General features: G+C 50.0%; 2 protein-coding genes and 2 long non-coding RNA genes across 7 annotated transcripts in view; 2 read left to right on the top strand and 2 right to left on the bottom strand.

Annotated features, from left to right (window-relative positions):
- The window catches only part of MAP4 (microtubule associated protein 4), a 166,351-nt gene extending 164,257 nt beyond the window's left edge, over positions 1 to 2,094 (bottom strand). Inside the window, exon 1 of one of the 3 annotated variants that reach the window (XM_075492147.1) lies at positions 1,955 to 2,094. The gene's annotated coding sequence lies outside the window, so the exon portion shown is untranslated. Of the gene's footprint in view, positions 1 to 1,196; positions 1,395 to 1,466; positions 1,548 to 1,954 lie in introns of those variants that run through there. The other 2 variants (XM_075492148.1, XM_075492149.1) reach the window with 2 other exon arrangements.
- A 115-nt stretch (positions 2,095 to 2,209) lies between these two features.
- On the top strand, positions 2,210 to 19,328 carry LOC142405180 (uncharacterized). 2 transcript variants are annotated; one of them, XR_012774084.1, is made up of 3 exons: positions 2,210 to 2,235; positions 14,029 to 14,146; positions 16,059 to 19,328. It is a non-coding gene; the product is annotated as an uncharacterized LOC142405180 (long non-coding RNA). The 2 variants fall into 2 exon arrangements; XR_012774085.1 differs by lacking the exon at positions 2,210 to 2,235 and adding an exon at positions 9,055 to 9,272.
- LOC142405181 (uncharacterized) lies at positions 4,958 to 8,809 on the top strand. Its single transcript, XR_012774086.1, has 3 exons — positions 4,958 to 5,689; positions 6,327 to 6,384; positions 8,056 to 8,809. It is a non-coding gene; the product is annotated as an uncharacterized LOC142405181 (long non-coding RNA).
- CDC25A (cell division cycle 25A) overlaps positions 14,581 to 19,857 on the bottom strand; it is a 28,919-nt gene continuing 23,642 nt past the window's right edge. The window contains exon 16 of the mRNA XM_075492152.1: positions 14,581 to 15,041. Coding sequence (XP_075348267.1) covers positions 15,000 to 15,041 — 42 coding nt within the window. The 3' untranslated portion in view covers positions 14,581 to 14,999. The remainder of the gene's footprint in view (positions 15,042 to 19,857) is intronic.

Genomic DNA, 19,857 nt, shown 5'->3' with positions numbered 1-19,857 from the left:
AGGAGGGCAAAAAAAGATAAAAATTTTTTAAAAAAAGTCCATAAATCCTCCAAAATGCATCCGAAAGGATAATCAGAAATTTTACCGGTTCTCATAAGGAAAAACAAATGAAGAAAAAAAAAATTAAAGCAATTTTAACACAGGCAGGTCTGTCCAGCCAATATCACTTTTATCATAATTGTATTGCTACATTGAATATTTTTGAGTTATGATTTATTTCTTTCTCAAATAAAGAAAAAGCTACAACAAATCAAGAAAAATCAGAAAATCAAGCTACAACAGCACCTTATATATATATTTATATATATATAAAATACCAGTAAAACATACACTACCAGATGGAAGAATCAAGCCCTAGCAAAGAGGAAATAAGCCTTCCAGTTGTAAAACTCCAGCACAGTCCTGCCCTTTCAGTTTACAAAATGAAGCTACAGCGGCATCGCACACGGAGCCCTGCACAAAGAGGGCACAAGCAGGCACCGAGCAAGGCTTGCTATTCCACAAGCTGAAACACTGAGAAAGTACTGCGATGCTTATTATGTTCTTCAAGAAGCCTTTCAGATACTCTGCTGAAACTGTAAGCTGGGAAGAACACAGTTCATTGAATAAAGGATTCCAGCTTTAAAAAAAACAAAAAAAAACCCCACACTTTTAAAAAAAGCTAAAATAAATGAGTTAATTTGTTAAATCCATATTTGTTCCCCAATCAGGGGAAAGAAAGAAGAGAGGGAGCAACCAAGTAAGAGTTATCAAGAAGAACCTAAAAAAAACACAAAAATCCCAACTAAGTTCAGGTTTAGTATGTTCACAGATTGTGCATTTAACACACCTCTAAGAGGAGTAGAGTTTACAACAAAGCGTACTACCTACAGCAAGATACACTTCCAAATAGCTTTTGGCAGTAGAACAGCATCTTCAGAACCAAAAACTTTACTGTCTCTAGTTTCAACTTACTAGCCGTGCTGTAGTAAACATTTGTTTAACGTTTTAGACGGAACAGTTGTAGTTTTAAGCAAGTTTGCTCATCTTGAAACCAGGCCCAACCTATATATAAATAGATCGCTGGTTGAATCTGCCGATGACTGGGCAACGCTGCCATATAGGCCTCGAGTCTGCCGCATCCACTCCGCTCGCCACACCCATCGCACCAAGCTGCGAGCGAGCAACTCTGCAAATACTCATCCCTTCTGCCTTACCGAATTACAGCACAAATATCCACTGATGCAACGCCACAACGATCCTTATAAAGCAGGGAAGGAGACTGGCCGAACAGAACGATAGCGGGGAAGGACGGGGGGAACCACGGTACAAAAAGTTGCGAGAGGTCCCACCCAGAAGTGGCCGATTCACAGCGTTGCCCTCGACCAAAAAACGCCTTTCCGATGCGTTTGGGGGGGAGCCAGCTCTAAAAAGCAGAGCTTTTTGTAAAGCAGAGCTGCACAAGCAGCAGCCCTCCCCGGGATCACCTCAGCCTCTTCTCCCCATGCAACAAAGACGCTCCCCGGCAGCTCCCACTTCCTCCGGGATGACCCAGGCGCAAACTTCGCCAGGCAGATGCTCTCCTGATGCTCCGGGACCCTCCTCCCCCCGCCCCGCAGCTCCTCTGTCACCGACCGCGCCGCAGCCCGGCCCGCCCTCGCTCCCGCGTCGCCGGCTGCCAACCGCCGCAGCTCGGCCGCCCCCCCCGCGCCCCTCACAAAAAGACCCACGAACGCTGCTGCTGCTGCTGCCGCCGTCGCCCCCGCCAGCCGGCCCGCTCGGCGCCCCGCGCCCCTCCCCGCTCCGCGGGGCCGCAGGCCGCCCGCGCCCCCCACAAGGGTGAGGCCGGAGCCCCCGCGCCCGGGCCGGGCCGCCCCTCCATCGCCTCAGAGCGCGCCGCGCCCGCTCCCCGCTCGGAGCGGGGTGTTCCCGCGTCCCCTCCTCGCCCGCAGCGGCAGACCCCGGCGGCCCTTACCAGAGGCAGAGAGGGGCGCGGGGGGCTGCCGCCGGGACGGAGCCGCCTGGTGAGTGCCACTCTCCCCTGCGGGCCCGGCCGGGGGAGGAGGAGGGAACGGAGCCGCCGCTGGCCTCACGCCGAGCGCACTAGCCTGCTAGCGCCGCGGGCGGGCTCTCGGCCGCTCCGCCAATGGCGCCGCGCCGCGCCCGCCACCCGCCAATCCCCGCCAGCGCGGGCGGTGCAGGGCCGGGCGGGGGGCGGGCCGGACTGAGGCGGCGCTGGAGTGACAGGGCAGCGGGGTAGGGTGCGGCGCGGAGGGGCCATGGCGCTGGGTGGGGTGGGGCGGGGCCGGGCCGCGGGGAGAGGGGCCGCGGGGGCGGGCTGAGGGGGTGAGGGGAGCGCGGGTGTGGGGAGCGGCGCGAGGGGGACCCGCGAGGGCGGGGGACGCAGCGGAGGAGGAGGGCTGTGGGGCGATGGGGGTGAGGGGAAGGGCCTGAGGGGGAGCAGAGCGGGGAGGTAGCCGAGGGGAGGAGGTGTGGGGCGGTGGGGTGAGGGAGTTTGGGCTGAGGGGAGAGGGGCCTGGGGGGACATGGCTGAGGAGAGAGGGGACCAAGGGAACAGGGCTGAGGGGAAGCAGAGAGGGGGCTGAGAGGATGTGGCTGAGGGGAAGTGGAGAGGGGGCTGAGGGGATGTGGCTAGGGGGGAAGACAGCTGAGGGGAAGCAGTGAGGGGAGATGGCGTCTGGGGGGAAGCGGTGAGGGGAGATGGCGGCGAGGGCGCTTGGAAGTGACAGGGAAGGGCCCAAGGGGATACGGTGAGGGAATGGGTCTGAGGGGAGATGGGGCTCTCTGGCACTGATGGGGCCTGAGCTTGGCTGGGGAGGCCCTGAGTGCTGGCGGGGCCGGGAGGGTGTCTTTGCACCAGTGCTTTGGCGTTGGTGCAGTCTCTGGGGGGTGGTGAGAGCAGGTCCCCTCCCCGGGCAGGGGGGAGTACCCCCGGCGTTACTGTGCGTACAGCGCTGACGCACAGTGACGAAGGGCAAGTGGCACATTTTAGTTCCTGGCAGCAAAGCTTTGTCCTCTCACCTTTGGGGACGAATATGGTTGTTCACAGAGACGGAGAAGTTTGAGGGTGGATGACGGCTGACAGGAGATGAAGGAGATCCCGTGGCTTGGGGAGGGTGAGGTGGGGCAGGAAAGGACTATGTTTGGTGGGGGAGAGGATGTCCTTCTGGGAGCACGTGCATGCCTGTGTTGGACAGGAGGACTCATCGATGTGGTGAAGTATCTGGAAGGAGGCTTGTTGTAAAACATAGTGTCCAGGGACAGATGGAGAGTTCACCCACCCCTCCGGGTGGCTGAATGACAGGTACCACTGGTGCTTTTGCTTAGATTCCACCGTGGCCCTTCTGGTCCAGAAATGCAACCCTCCTTGCATGCAGGAGGAGGACAGGAGAACAAGATACAGGGATGAAATGTAGATAGCAGGATGGTAAGTGATGAGAGAACATGCTTTTTACAGCAGGCATAGTTGTGATGCACACAGCTGAAACTGCCTAGGGGTGCAGACAAGAGAAAGGTGAGACCATCCAGTATTGGTACAGTGACAGTGACCACGCAGGAGGAATATTCAGCCTCATTCTTCATGGTTTAAACCATTACAACCTATTCTGCGAGTTAATCCATGAGGGAGGGAGATCATCCCCTGTCTGTTGACAGCAAGGTTCCTGCATGTGCCCAAGGGGTGTATGTGTCACTTATCTGACCTGAGGGAGCTACAGAGCTACTAAATCACATTAGAGTATGTGACACGTTGGCCTGCTAGATAAGAAAATCAAAGTGTGGTGACTAAATTAAAACAAAAATAGGTGTGTCTCTTATGTCTGGTCGCTTGAGGGAGGAAACACCCTTTGCATCAGGCTGTGGAAGGGGGCACACCCCATCCATGGAGAGTTAAGGTTGCAGCTTCTGCCCGCCCCCCTCCTCCCAAACCTGAGAGTGTGGGTACATTTCCAGGGGCGCAGCTTGTAAGGAGAAGACGGGGGGAAAGTCCCGTGTCCTGGTGAAAGGCATATATATAACAACTGCTTGTACCATGTGCTATTTTTAAGCTCCAAGATAAAATAGCATCCTAATGGCTTTCTTTGGGAGGATCGGGCGACAGTTTGAATTTCAGGGCTGTCCCAGCCTACCCTGGGCTTCAGATCATCATAGGCTTAAAGATCCCTCTCTCTCCTTAGTGAATCCATCTCTCTTCTCCACTGGAGCCTTTCTGCTAGGTGTCTCCGAGAGAGGGTAGACCCTGGTTCTAGTGCAGGACAGTAATTCCTATGTCTGTGGAGCAGACATAGTAATACAACAAAAAGTAGTGGGTTACATCGGTGCCATGTTTGGGAGTATGTCTGACCACTGGGCTGACCTGCTTTTGCCTTCAAAAAGAACTTCTGGTTGTTCACCGAGCCCTGAATTTATTCCCCAAAAGAAAAACTTAAAAAGAGTCCAAAGGCTAACCTTCAATGCACAGTGGTCACACAGGAGCAAACTATTGGTGTTTTCAAGAGATAGAAGTGTCCAGACTTCACCCTGTCAAGCGACAGCTTTGGTAACTCGCCCTAGTCCCAGCCAGGCACACCTAACTATCATAAATCAGAGCAGGTCGCAGCCCTTTAATGCAATAGGTGTGCCCATTATAAACTATATGTTGCAGCAGGCAACTGTCCACCATAATGCAAACATCCGTATTTCATTGCACAAGGGGCTTCCTACTTTACAAAACCTGAATTTGTAAAGCCTGGGAGGTGGGCTACCATCAGTCCAAAAGCTGTGGTTTTTTTCCTTCCACTGAAATGAAGTAAATCTGTTTCTACGGCATGTAGCATCACAGTCCAGGCAGCTGTTTCCCATCACTGTTCTTCCATACACCTTGCTAGCTGAGAACAGATTCTTCTGGTTGTCTCATCCCCATCTACAGCTTCTTCTTTGTACTACGTGGCATGCTCCTGAAGCAGTCACGGTTTTTTACCCTATTATGCATAGCTTCTCAGTACACTGAGAACTGGGCTTCCTGATTTTCTTAGATCCTGTCTTGCTTCACCTGAAACCAGCTGAATTTTTATTGTTGGCATTGGAAGGAGCAGGATGGAAGAGAGTGTTTCATAGCTCAGCTTACATCTGAGGAGCAGAATAACTTGTTCCTGACTAGAAGAAGGGAAGGAAAGGCAATATATAATAAGAGCTGCACCTCTGTCCTCCACACAGGTGAATTCCTATAACTCTTCAGAAATCACCAATGTAAAGGCAGGATAGAATCCCAGCTGGGCTTGTTCCTGGGTGAAAAACTGACTGACATGTTCTCTTAGTTGTTACTGTGCTTACAAGCTTAGCTTGCCCAGAAAAACTGATGGCTACGTTATTATTCAACCCGAGCTTAGCATGGCTTTTGTGGGGCACCGTTTCATATGAAACTTCCTTGTTTTAGTTTAAAATCCAAAGTCTGCTCTTTGCTTTATAGGAGCAACTTTAGGACAGGCTCCATTTGTTGCATCCCCACATACTTCCCCTATGCAAACATTCAGAGCATCTAATTTATCTTTGTTTATCCCTCAAAAGAATATAACCTACTTCTCCACTTGCTTTTCCAGCTGCCTTTCCAGTCTCCCTGAGTCCTCTCTCAGCTACATTTGGCCTGAAAGAGAGGGCAGCATGAACCACTCTCCTCGGTCATATGGCAGACAAAATTTATGAGATGCTACAGGTGTGTCTGTCCTTGTAATAGCAAGGGGGGATTATTCTTTTTTTGAGGCAGGAGGTGGAGGGAGAGAAGGTTAGCAGGCAATGGCTCTGCCCTTTCATCAAGCCAGACAGTGAAAGTGGATGGGGGAAAAGGGAAGGGGACCAGCTCATCTCCCTAACGAGTCACCCCTAGCCAGGCCCATTAGCCCAGCAGGGCAGGTAAAGCAGGCCAGCAGTTAGGCTGCTCTAAGTGTAGGCCTGATGTATCGTGTGAGTCACTTGTGAGCACTGAGAGAGCTGGAAAGGGAGAGCTCATTTCTGGCAAATGCTCATTCATTGCCACTTTGATGGGAGCCAGTGCAAATTAAGGACGCTCGGTAATGTGGCAGGGTTTGGCTCTGCTGATTCCAGGGTATTGGCAGCAAAAGTCTTGGAGAGAAACAGTAATGAACTGTGCGGCTTTCTTGCCCATTTATCAAGAGTTTGTCATTTTCTCCTCAAAGCACATGACATGATAGCCGAAGGTGAATGTTCAACATGAGAAGTGCTTGGGAGGCAGGGCTGCTGGGGTTTGTCCTGGCTCCGCAGGGATGCTGCTTTAAGAGCTGCATGTTGCTGAGGGGTTTGCTGTCATTCCTCTGATCTCTCACTCATTTCAGACATGCAGCAAGAGCCTTTGGAGGGGTCATTTCCAAAAATGAGTGCTCGTCAGTGGCAGTTAGTAAGTAATGAACCTGACCCCTCTATAAAGAAAAATAAATGGAACCAGAGCTATAAATTGTTTTGAGTGGAGCAGAGAATTGCCTCAACCCTTATAGCAGCACCCAACAGACTCTCATTTTCAGGAAATTTAGGTTTCTGAATGCTTTTGAAAGTGAATGCCCATAAGCATCTTGGAGAATTTGAATACTCTTACAAAACTAGCCTGCAACTTTCACTCTCATGCTGCAGTCTTCATTTTACGTCCGCTTCCCTATCGTGAATTAGGCATGCAAGTAGAAGCTAACTAGTCAGAGTGAGGCAGGACGCTGCTCCGGCGACAACAAAAGCATTGTGGGTCACTGGCAGATATTTGCCAGCCAGGCAGGGCTGTTATGCTCATCAAAGCTGACTCCAGCACAATGGAAGGCATGGAATTTTGGCCAGGGATCCCTGCCATCCCAGAGACCTGTCAAGTCTCTCTGACCAGTCATGGGATTTGCCTTGCAGCTGGCACACCCCGTGATCTCCTGATCTGGGATCTGTCTGTCAGCTGTAACCTGGTGTGCGGGGCTGCGGACAAGGAGGAGGAGGAGGGTGGCTGCGGTGCTGCACTGAGGCTGGGGGAGTGAGTACCTCTGCTGAGGGCTCCGCAGTTCCGGGAGCACCGGCAGAAAGCATGGCACTAGCTGCTATCCTGCATCGTAGGTCCTACCGTGAGTGAGCCAGGGTGCGGGACGCTTCTCACACACAGCACATGACCCAGAGCATGGGCATTCCCACGCGGGAAGAGGAGAACCTACAGAGGCTTGTTGTGATGTAGTAGCTGATATTTGCATTGTTCTTTATCTAAGCAGAGCCTTGTCCTGGGAAGTGCAGGGCAGGCTGGCCTTCTAGAGGGCTTAATCCTGCTCCTCTGCGCTGGAGAGGGCTTTTAGCGTCAGGTTGGCAGGGCTGATCTCTTCTCTAGCCCAGGCCTTCATAAACCAAGCCCAATTATTCTGAGGCAGAAAAATTGAGTCTGTGCTGTAATGACAGAATGAAATGTCCTCAGGAGTTTGCGTGTAGCCTTGAGTTACCTTTTATAAATAGGCTAACAGCTGGAGGACCCATGTTTGTTTAAAGGGAAAAGACATACAGTACATGCCCTATATGATATGCTCTGTCCTAAGCAATTCTGCCATTCTGTTGATTTATATCTGGAGATTAAAGGATTTGCCTTTCAATCAAATTATTCTCCTCAAACTACCCAGTGGGGGAAGAGAGGGGGTTTTGGTCACGTTCTCCACTCTGTGCAGCTATCCCTGGTGGAGCCACAGAGGTTTTCTCCCTTGCTGTGCAAAACACACAGCTCACAAATTACTCCTGATCACTTTGATGGTGACTTGCTATTTCTGTCCTGCTTCTGGTGCACAGGACACTCGGGGGACAAGAGAGGGCGAGAGGTCTTTGGGCCCCAAGGAGCTTCCAGCCTGAACTAGACGGAGCATGTAACCAGGACTGACAAAAGCTGTATGATGAGAGAGAAGACGACTGAAAGGGAAAAGCAATCTGCAAAGAGCCTGGTTCCATTAGGCCCTGCAGGTCTGCAGGAAGTTTTGTGCAAGTCAGATCCCTCACCAACAAGGAGAGTGTCTCAGGGGTCAGGGCCTAGTTTGTTTTAATTTTACTGTTCTCTTCCTTCCTCAGACGATCAGGTACAAGATAAGGCGCAGAGAGCAGCAGAGGGGAAAGTTTGGATCATTCGTCTAGAGGCTGGAAGGAGCAGATCGGAGGGTGGTGAGATGAAGGGCACGCGTATCTGGAGGATTGCCATGCCTCTGTTTTGAGAGATGTGCTGTCACTGCTTGGACAAAATGAGGGGATTGTGAAAGGCAACCAAACCTCACGCCTTCTTAGTGTAGTACCTTGTCTCTGATGGTGGCTGGTGCCAGGCGCGCTGTAACAGGCGCAGTCAATTTGCCAGGCCAAAATGGGGGTGATCTCCTCACGTTGAATCTCATCTGCACCCTGATTGCTGGACTGGTTGAAGCTCTGGGACAGGAGGTTCAATACACTTTCCATACCACTCATTATGACTATTCTAGGCATTCCTGGGACCCAACGGTCCACTCCCTTTCTGAGTCCTAATAAGCCAGTGGCAACACTTTCTTGTGGCAACAAGTTACACAGTGTAATGGTACATGTGCAAATTAATGGTTTGGAATGTGCTGCTTTCCAATTCCTTTGTTTTTGTGTTACATCAAAAAAGAAATAGAAGGTTCCTGCTGTGCTTTCTCTTGGCCATCCAGTATTTTCTCTGGTTCCATCACACAGTTTCTGACTTTCCTTTTTTTGTGAGGTGGCCGATCTCTCAGTGTCTCATCATGTGCTCTTCTCTCTTCCAGGGCTGCCCTCCCTGCTTTTGGTGAACTCTCTTGAATTCTCCAACTTCCTTGCTGTGGTGGGGTGAGACAGTACTATGGGTATTGTCTCTGGAAAGACTATACCGTTTATATACATTTCCTACATCACTCATCTGTGTTCCAACACTTTAATTATACTTCATCTTTTAAATCTCTAACATCTTGTTGTTCCTTTTGCTCATAGGCTAGGCAGAAGTCAGGACAATGCTATGTACAGTAATGCCCAAGTTCTCTTTCTGAAATGACACAGTCACTTCAGAAACCTGACTCCCATGAAATTCCCCTTGGTTCATCAAAATGGCTGAGAGCACTTTGTCTGTCTGAAGAATTCCCAGGGCATTTTCTGTTGTTTATTTTCAGTTTGGGCAGCTAGTCCATTTGCATGAACCCTGTGAAGGACATGTGGGATGGAAAGACCGTATGCGTGATGCTCATCCACAGCTGTGCAACCACTGCTGGTCCCATTTTGCACACTCATCAGTTCAGACATGCAAATAAAGGGTGTGTAGCTTTCATTTATATGCTTTAGCTTAAAAATGAGCCGCACATGAAAATTGCATGAAAAACATCTTTTCGGGCTAGAAGCAAGCCCTCTGTGTGGATTAAAGGCAGTGTCACATTAGCAGCAAGGACAGAGCTCAGCCCTTCTTGATCAAAAGCTTCTTTCCCCTGCAGCTTGAGCCAATGGAGGCAGCAGTATAGTCCCTATGCCAAACACAAATTCTTTCAGATACAGTACAGCAGCAGGCAGAGATCTTCATATGCGTAACACCCAGCCCACTGCAGTGCCATATGGGAGCCTCATGAGAAGTCTTTTGACAAGCCGGTGGTGGTCCACTGTCCCTGCAAGCCCCTCAGCACTGGCCAGTCGTGCTGGACTGAACTGGCTGCCCAGCACCTGAGCGGGCAGTACAGTCATTTGCCTTCACCAGCTAACAAAGCCCGTCCGGCTTAGCAGACGTGGAGCACCGGGCTGTGGAAGATGGACCTTCCAAAACACTCAAATGTGTTACCGCACTGAGACGAGTTTTTCAGGCTTGCAATTAGAGTGGTTTTCTGAATCTGCTCCCAAACCCTGGCTGCCAAAAGAGAGTGGAATATGTGAACCAGAGAAAATGAGCTAACCCCTAAGGCCGGGGTTAGAGGGGTCCGAGGAATTATCTCACATCCAGAATTGTAGTAGGAAAAAAGGGAAGGTACTGGCTGGGGTGAGGGCGTAACTGCTAGAAACTGGCCCAAAGGAGAAAAGTGAAAGTGCATCACTGTGCTGCATGACATGGCTGCAGCAGATAGCTACTTGAATTATATATAAAACAGAGGGTGGATGACATTAGAATTAAAAGTTGCCTGAAAATGCTGAAGGATGAGACGCAATCTGTCATATAAAAATTTAATTACGATGTTGTTAAACCCCAGCTTTCTGGAAGAGACAAAGTAAACACACTTTCCAGAAGACTGTTTCTTCCCTTGGGACTCCATAACAGACCTGGAGACCTGATTGTGACATTTCATCATTGCCAGTAGGAAAAAAAAATCCAGACAATATCCAAAGCTCATGCTCAAAAGCCACAAACGGCAATATTTTTTCTACAGATCTTTCTGCTCTCACTTTAAAAAGAAATGAGAGCTGGGGGAAATGACAGCAGCTCTCGTTACTATGGGTGAGAATTTCCATTTAAATTCTTATTCATCTTCCAAAAATGAGAGATTTTAAGGAAGGGGGCTGGGGGGGAGGGAATGCACTCCAGTTGCTTGGAATAGAAATATAGCTTGTTCATACAAAGCATGGAAAATAATGATAATCCCATGAAAAAAATCTTGGCAGACAGTGACATTCAGAAAAGGAAGGACGGGAGAGAAAAGACAGAAGACTGTAGAAAATCTGAACAATTGCAGAAGTTAAACTCAGCAAGAAGGCTGAGAGACAGCCCCCCGATGGCATTTCACGGGAGTCATTGGGTAAAACACGCTTTGGGGGGAGCAGGCGGGTATTTAGGGCCCAGCAAAAGAGGGCTGCTGGGGACTGAGTTTAAGTATTAATTTGGCGTTTAATTTTTGCAGTCAGGAGGAATTATCACAGACAATAGCATAGCAGCAGAGAGGCAGAAATTAAGGAAAACTCACACCTCTGTGAATCGAAAGTAATCAGAAGCATTTGCCAGACAAGGAGCCAGGCAACCAAATAGCCCAACTCGACAATTTTCAAGTTTTTGATAAGCTGAATGAATCACTATTAGCAGCACTTAACTGTGAAGTGGTATCTCTGTTAAAGACTGCCTTTTAAGGGGAAGAAAACAAACTCTGAAGGAATCAAAGCCCCCCTCATCTAAACTACTCCGAGATTATTTGATTTGAAGGAGGTTTGCGGCAGCTGGGAAAATTATGGGCATGAAATGCCACAAAATAAGTGATAAAGAAATAAGTGATAAAGACTTCTATAAATAGAAGTCTTCAGTGCCAGCATCAGTCAATAAACAGACTCGTACAGATAGAGTGAGCTTGGGAAAAATGAATGTTAGAGAAGGAGCGAAAAAGATTACAAGAGAGTCATGAAGACAGAAGATCAGAAACCCATGTCGCAATTAACTCATTTAAAGGTATAGTTGAATATGTTGGCAATAAGACGCCAGCAAGCAAACCTTTAGGAACATAAAGATGCCATATGAAAGTGAAGAAGATATTGGCTTGAAAGCCTGAAATGACTCAAGAATTCTTTCCTAAATTAAAAACAAGCCCCAAAGGTCATTACACATCATAATGAAATACATGCTACTGTTGCTGCTTAATATAAAATCCTCTAGTCCTCAAATAGCCGAAGTTCTGGAGTTACTCAAGTAGATCTGCGAGCAGCAGACTAGCTGAAGATACATGGGATTGATTAAACCTGAAATTTTAGGAAGTAACAGGAGAAACTGTAGAGGCAATGGGGAGTTTGAGAAGCTCTGGGGTCAGATAGTATCCAGACGAACGTCACGAGGTATTTAAGGTGTTGTTAGCACGCTCCTGAGGGGTGACCTTCAGGCCATTCCTTTCAAGAGGAACGTCCACAGTCCATGAAAGAAACTACTGTAGTTGTTCTCCTGGTGAGAGGAGCCTTTGCTGCTGTGCAGTTCTTAGAGGCCCATATCATTACTAAATCACAGTTTAAAGATTTTAGCAAAAATACTAGCTAGTGAACTGCAGACCGTGCTTGTGGTTTATGGAAACCCCAAATGAAACTGGATGAAGCAAGGACAATGTTCAGATCCTGCTAACAGAGCACTTGGAAACCTTCGTACTGCTTGTTTTTAGCCAGCAGAGAACCTTTTAATTGTAGCTGTATGAATCTCTCATTGTAGAGAGAGTTTTGGAAAGGGACTTCTCCGTTTGAAGTTGTGTCCCTTGTGGACATCCCTCCCATATTTTGTTAATGGACAACTTCTGTCAGTGTCAGCCCCAAAGCAGTTTTAAAAGTCTATGGATTAATTGTCCTCTGTCTGAGAACAGGCTCTGATGCCTATTGTCTCCTCTACTTGGCCATGGAGTCTTTGGAGGAGAGAATAAGGGATAATCAGTTTGTCACCACTGTCAGGAATGCACTGCACAGAGCTTTACATGCTAACAGAGTAGTGCTGGTTGTAACCAGCCCAAGCATTTCCCTAAAATTAGTATCTAAATAAATCCATCATTTTGGGAAAGCATCTGCTTTTGAATTAAATTATTCCAGATCTGAATATTAGCAATATTTTTGCTAAACTTGAGCTGTCACCCTACCAGAGCATGATTAAATATTAGTCTGCAACAAATTCCTCAGGAAACCTGAGAAGTAAAATGTGAAACCACTGAGAAGAGCCAAATTACTTAAATGTTAAATTGCTGCTTCAGCAAATGGAAGCAGATTTGGAACACTGGGGGAATATGCAATTTCTTGGTTGAGAAGATGAGCCACAGCCATAATGAATGTTTTGCCAAGCCTATATCTGGTTTCAGGATCTTCCCACAGTCATCCCAAATAAGCATTGGTGAGAATGCAATGTTATTAGAAAGGGGATAGAATGAGAACAGCCTGAGCATTAATAAATGAATGTAGGTTTGTAACAGAGGCTTGTTAAATTGGGGGAACTAGCTCAAAGCTTTTAAAATAGGGTCACGTCTCTTGCAAAAGCGGGAACGGGGAAAGCAGACTGTATGCTGAACCTGCGCTCAGTGGGTCCCCGCTGAGCCCTGCTGCCTTCGCCCTCGCTCGTCCTCCTGATGCACCCACCCAGCGCTCGGCAGCACGAGGACGCTCTTCCATGCTGCTCCACATCCTGCAGCCCTCAGAGGAGAGCTGCGTCCGCTTCCACGAGCGTGAGGTCTGCTCTGTCTGGCATATGTGCGTGTCTCCGTGTGTGCATGTGGGCATCTCCGGGGCTCCCACCCCGCAGGCTGATCCCTGTGGTGATACTGGACTTGTGCCACTGCCTCCAGCGGAGTCACACGCTACAGCAGCCACAGTGGAGACGAAACCCTTAGGGACAGCGCTGACTCCTCCAGATCACAGAGCAGAGAGACAGGAGAGGAAATAAAAAAGCGTGCATGGTAGTGGGGTGGGATACAGCACGGCTGAAGGGAAGAAAAGGGCCTGTTTGGAGAGCTGCTGGACTGGCTCTTCCAGGTACTGTGTGATGGGACCAAGGCCGTAGTCTCAAAGGGAAGGCGGACAGAAGGGCTGTAGTGCACCTGATTTCCCTTCTTCACTGGGGAAAAACCCGTGAGTGTAATTATTGCTGCACTGCCCTGTGTTAATTAAAGAAAAGAATCACTGCCTCCAAAAATGCCTTTTAGCAGAGGTTACTCTTTTTTTTTTTTCTTTCTCTCCCCGCCCCCCTTTGTCAGGGACAGAAGCAGGTATTGCTCTTTCTCACCAGTTTTAGACCTTAATCATGAAACAGAAGATTTAAGCACTGGGAAATCAAAGGAATACTTAAAGTTGGCCAGCTGGTCACTAAAGAAACTTCCCTGACTTATTTAGAAACTGAAACAAACTCTGCTAGTCTTCTGGTTAAGCCTGTAGGGCCATATTCAGGCAGTAAACACCACCCAGGTCCCCGTGCTGTATGTTACTGGTTGGCTGTGGGCCACCAGAGCCAAGAGGAAGGGCTGAAGCTGGGGAGATCAGAGGAATCGGGGCCACCTGAGTCCCCGCAGCTTCAAAATCCTGTCGTTTCATTGCAGTGCCGGTGCCTGCCCAGTGAGGAAACTTGCAAGCAAAGTATGTAATTTTTTTCTTCTGTAGATGGCTTTGCTGACAAGGCTGTGTACCAAACTCCCCGTGCGCTGCCGCAGAGTCAGGCTTTAGTCTGGGAGAAGAGAACCAACAGCTTCATTTGGCAGTATGATGAAAGAACATCGATGTAAGTATTGTTTCTAAGGTTCCTCATAGGGTTAGATTAAAAGATAGGTCGGAAGAAATCTTGGAGGGATTGTGATGAAAGAGAAATCTTGTGTTTGTATGGTAAACATGCCCAGTTATTAAAGAGTATTAGGATGCGATTTGTAACCAAATATTACAAATATGGCTATTTATTACCAAATGATCCTGTGGTAATCCCTTGGGGCTTCCCAGCCAGAATGCTCAGGCATGAAGAATGGAGAGATAATCTCTCTTCTAGCAGTTGATGACAGACAGCCTCTTGTTCAGAGAGGGAAATCATGGCCAAAACTGAAAGAACAGTTCAAAAAAAGGAAGTCTATTGTTAAGGGAAGGCTGGCGTATCAGCGACCTACTCCACAAAAGCAAAAAGTGCACGAATGGGGTGCTTAGCTGTTCCGTTGCTGTTTATTTATTACTGAAAATACACTTAGCTGAAAACAATCAGCATATTTTTAAACACTAATGATTGTTAAAAAATATCTTCTTTCCTGCCAGGACAACTGAGGGGAGCTTAATAAAATGTCAGAAATGACATCCTGATGTTGTGCAGAGGCTAACTCCGCGGCCTCCAGAATAGAGCTCTTTCAGCTGAGTCTTGCAGTGATTATGTCTGGTTCTAATATTTACAGACCATTAATTTTAAAGCATTTAAAGTTGCTAAACAAAGAGACAGCATAAAATTGCTATTTTTATGGATATACATATGTATAAAGATGTGCAAGATGTATAGGATTGCTACTATTGTTTCCTCATAAGGCATTCTTGAAAATGAGTAGATGAGGTTGCTCTCTGTCATCAGCGAAGACCTGTGGGTGCCTGCAGCAGGTCGCTGCTCACCGCCGGCACGGCTCCGAGTGCGATGGGGAGGCAGGTAGCTAAAGGAACAACAAAGGGGTGGGGGAAAAGGGATTCAGGATGCTGCCAAAACCCACACTTCTAAAAAGGCCAGGGCTTTCATGCCTGCATCTGTTGTCCCCACCTTGAACATCCCACGTCTGTGGAAAGCAAGGCTCAGGGTTTGCTGAAAATTAACTTTTGCACAGTTTGTCCAGTCAGGCACATAAAAAACATTAAGGATCATGAGTACTACCATTGGTACAAATGTTGTAGTAGTACCGTTTGTACAAATCTTGGCTGCTGTTATTTGAATATTGAAATTCTTCTCAGTGGAAATTTGGTGAAACAGGAAGGCACCCCAGGCCATTGGTTATGGTGGCGAGAGAATGTGGTAAATCTCCGTGTCTCCTGGACTCCTGCGAGTGCTACGTACTGAAAGTCCCTGTGTACGCAGCTGAGCCACGAAGAGCTGAAGTATTTTTTTCTTTTCAGCTGGAACAGCTTCTCCTCCTAGGCTGATTAAAATGTCTTGTAATGGATGCTTTGAGCAACCTGATACTGTGACTCAACCGAAATCCAGCCCTGGATGAGCTGGCTGACCGGAGATCTGCTGCGGAGGCAGTTCTTGATAGGCCTGGTTTACTGGAGAGCGGAACAATGCTCGCCGCAGCACAGAGGCAGCCTGATTGCACAGGGGACTGCAGGAAATTATGGCAAAGACCAGCTCTGTTTGGAAATAACTGAGTTATTTATGAGTGGGTGGGTGTCTACATACTTTTGTCAATAGCAACATCATTCTAGAGAAAGAAAAGTCTATTCTAGCTGTCCTGTGGCGAGGGAGGAGAGAGAGCCTAGCTTACTGTGCAGGGATCTCCTCCTCACTTCCAGGAGGAAGAAAAAGCATCTGAACCCCAATTTTGCCGTCAAAGTATTCAGCAAGGCATGGAAGCTCCTACTCAATTTTAGCCAAAAGCAGAGGGCAACTGCTTAGCTGCAGAAACGGGAATGGAAGCCACTTTAAGGCCTGTTAACCTAATGCTTTTTGTTTTTCTCAGGCCTTCTTATTGCATCCCCACTAACATGCGGGAGGGTGTGAATGCGTGTAGCAGCCAGCGTTTCCTGCCACCCGCCAGCTGCCTGTGTCTGTGAATGTTCCCTCTGCAGCCGAGCAGCCCTGGGTCAGAGCCCAGGCTCAAATCCAGACTTGCTGCTCTTGACTGCACAAACATGCTTCTGACAAAAAGGACTCGTGCATCCATCTGGGGAAGAAAAGAGGCAGCACAAGAGTGTCTGGCTCCAAGTCCAGCTCCTGCTTCATGGATATGAAATGTCCAGGTCGCTGCAAATTCCCTGCTGTATTCAGCCATGCTCAGCGCACCTCTGGGTCCGTGCTGCTCCGCTCCGCTCTGCTGCACCAGCCCGCTGGAGCAGACGCAGGGCTCGTGGAAAGATGCTCTGTCCGGCAGAAGCAACCCTATCTCAACAAAGCAGTGCGTGTGTGAGAAGGTGAATGAGACACAGATGAGAAGGTGAATAAGACCCTGGGGCTCGATGACTCACCTAAGCACCCAGGTGCATCCAGACTGCCGTACAGCGATACCTGGGGCGTGTGGTGCCAGAGCTGCGCAGGAGCCCGTGCGTGGGCTCAGCCCGTCTTAGCCTGAGCACTGGAGCGCTCTGCAGGGTGAGGGTCTGCATACGCCCGGGGGCTCCGTTCAGCCCACCTTCTCCCTCACGCAGGCTGGGTAGATCAAACAAAGGGGAGACCTGAGCATCCCGCAGTCCCCAGCCGGGATCCCAGGCACAGCGTGGAGGCTTTGAGCTTGCGCGGCAGCTCGGCAGACAGCCAGGGATGAAGACAGGGAGCATGGCAGTTATGGCCTTCAGCTTATGTACGGCTGCTCTGCATCTCACGGGGCCTGAGTATCGGCACAGCCTGGGGTCAGCAGCTCTGCCGGCATCCAGCAAAGCCCACGCGGAAATTCCCGGAGCGTTTTTCTATGAGGCACTGCTGGTTGTTTCTCTTCCAATCCCAGCACCCTTGAGCCAAATCCTGCACTTCTCCCTCCGCCAGAATCCCTCTGAAACCTGCCTCTCCCAGCAGCTGCAGGGTTGCTCTCCTGCTTCCCGGTTCTCTCTGCCGGTGCAGGCACTGCCAGCCAGCCGTCCTCCATGCTTGGGATCAGGTTCCAGCTGCCAGGAGTTTCCCGGTGTTGAGAGGGGCATGGGGGAATTGTTTTCCATGAGCTCCAGCTGCTGTTTAGCAGCATGCAACAACAGCACACGAGCCTTCCAGGACTCGGCAGCTCCGCCACAGCCTCCGTGCACGACAGCCACTTGCCTCTTTGAACCCCGTCCATGCTGTGGCGATAACAATTGTGCCTTTGTCTCCTCAGTCTGAACGTCTTTATTTCAACTGTCAGCTATCCAGGCAAGAGGCGGTCTCCTAGGCCACGGACACACGTTCGTTTTGCAAACAGCTGCCGCAGTTTAAGACAATACCCTGCCTCTGCTGTCCCCTTTCCGAGCTGTTGTTGCAGCTTCTGCTGCCCCATGGAGCTGGTGGACGTGGAGCTGAGAGCGGTCCTTCTCTGGTTCAAACCCCACGGCAGGGCTCGTTGACACAGCACAAAAGGTGGGTTGAAATGACAGATCAGATCTTGCCTGATGTCAGTTTGGGGTGAAATCCCCTAGGAACAGGCCCTGGCTGCAGAGTGAGGTCAGACCAGGCGAGGAGCAGGGCATTAGTGAGTGGAGAGAGCCCCAGTCCCCTGCTCACTGCCCCCAGGATCCCGTAGCCCCACGGCCTCTGGTGCAGAGGTTTGCTGCTATCGCGGCTCTTGACAAAAACCAGGTTGTGAAGGACTCCGATGGTCCCACCAGCGCAGCAGCCAGCTAAAGGGTCAGCTGTGAGCAGCTGGGAACAGTAATACATTAAACAGCCTCAGCAGGACCCAAAAGACATCTGCGCACAGCCGTAGTGCGTGTGCACGTGCGTGTGTGTGCGTGCACGTACAGCCCGTAGCACAACAAAGCTGTGATCTCAAGCAATGCTTCTGCTGCTAATCAGAGAGCGACTTCACCCAATCATTTAAGCAGGTGGTGGTGTAAATGATGGCTCTGCCCCGGTAATCTCTCCTTCCTGAGCCGAGGGAGGAGCGGGTCCTGCTGGTTTCCGACGGGAGAAGACAGAGGTGAGGAGAGAGCCTCTGAGGGAGGGAGGTGAAGCTGGAGAAGGGCTCCCCGCACCCAATCTCTACAGCCACACCCCAGTCGGTTCGAGTTGAGCCTGGCAAGAGTCAAGGAAGGGGATGCTGGCCATGCCCTTGGCGTTTCACCAAATGCCTCCCCAGCCCCTGCGCGAGGCCACTGTGGCATGTTCTTGCTCTTGCCCCCGGAGCAGTGCAGCCAGGGGAGGGCAAGGGGAGATGCCGGCTAGATGTGAGCTCCCTGCTGTCACCAAGTTTCCTAAAATAATCCTGCAGTGCAGGGTAGGTCACTGTGGGCCACTGCCCCTCCACTGTCTGTGGATGTTTGTGTAACTGGAGACACGGAGATGGCACAGCCAGTGTCCTCCTTTGGAAAGGGCGGGCAGCTTGTCATCGAGATTATCTTGGTCTGACCACAGAGGTCTTCAGAGATGGTCTGAAAGCTAACCAGAAGGCTGAGGGGGTCTGCAGTGGGCCTGGGAGTGAGCTTGGAGGTGGGAAATGGGGATTTCTGAATGTGCTACAGCCGGCGAGGGTGGGGAGGAGGGGAGATCCTCCACCCGTCCCTGCCACGGAGAGCACAGGCAGCTCTGGACTCCAGGACCTGCGCGGTGCGTAGTGCTGGACACACGGAGACTCGGCATGGGGCTTCGGTCTCTCACCCCCTCTGAGCATCTTTGGGATTTAACCAGTGCGGTGCGGTGCTTTAGGGATGGGTTTCACCCCAGGGAAGAAAGGGACAGTGAGAAGCTGTGCCGAGCTAATGTGCCCATTCCTCCAGCTAGCCAGGCTTGCTTGCACAAGCTGAAGAGGCTGCGCTGCTTCCCATTAAAAGATCATTATCTTCCTCAGCGATTGTTTGAGAGCTCAGGGGATCCTCCAGGCTGCAGGAGAGGGTGGATTTCAAGGCACGGGCCCATTTCAGCACAGCTGTTTCCAGCTCAGCTGCAATGATGGATGGAGCCAGGACCATCTTTTGGAGGAAGAGCAGCTCGGTGGCGTGACATCTCTGCACTGCTGCCAAGCCCACCACTCCATTTTTTTGCAGGGCACACCCTGCCCGTGGGCAGCATCTTCAGGTTGGTGCAGAAGCTCATTAGTAAGCACCACGGTGGGCAATCGTCAGTGGCGTATGCACTGTCAAAGGGCTCCCTGCATTGCAGCTCTGTTTGAATTGAGGTGGTATGTGGGGCTTCCCCGAGTCCTGCCTTGATTTTTAGAATCATAGAATAGAATCCTAGAATAGTTTGGGTTGGAAGGGACCTTTCCAGGTCACCCAGTCCAACCCCCTGCCATGAGCAGGGACATCTTCAACTGGATCAGGTTGCTCAGAGCCCCGTCCAACCTGACCTTGAATGTTTCCAGGGACGGGGCATCTCCCACCTCTCTGGGCAACCTGGGCCAGTGTCTCACACCCCCATCATAAAAAATTTCTTCCTTAGATCTAGTCTGAATCTCCTCTCTTTTAGTTAAAAACCATTCCCCCTTGTCCTATCGCAACAGGCCCTGCTAAAAAGTCCCTCCCCATCTTTCTTACCAGCCCCCTTTAAGTACTGGCAGGCTGCTATAAGGTCTCCCCGGAGCCTTCTCTTCTCCAGGCTGAACAACCCCAGCTCTCTCAGCCTGTCCTCACAGCAGAGGTGTT

This window comes from Mycteria americana, chromosome 2 (assembly GCF_035582795.1).
Source record: "Mycteria americana isolate JAX WOST 10 ecotype Jacksonville Zoo and Gardens chromosome 2, USCA_MyAme_1.0, whole genome shotgun sequence".
In the NCBI taxonomy this organism is placed as follows: Eukaryota; Metazoa; Chordata; class Aves; order Ciconiiformes; family Ciconiidae; genus Mycteria; species Mycteria americana.
Note: the sequence above shows the minus strand (reverse complement) of the source record. Positions and strands in the feature narration are given on the sequence as shown.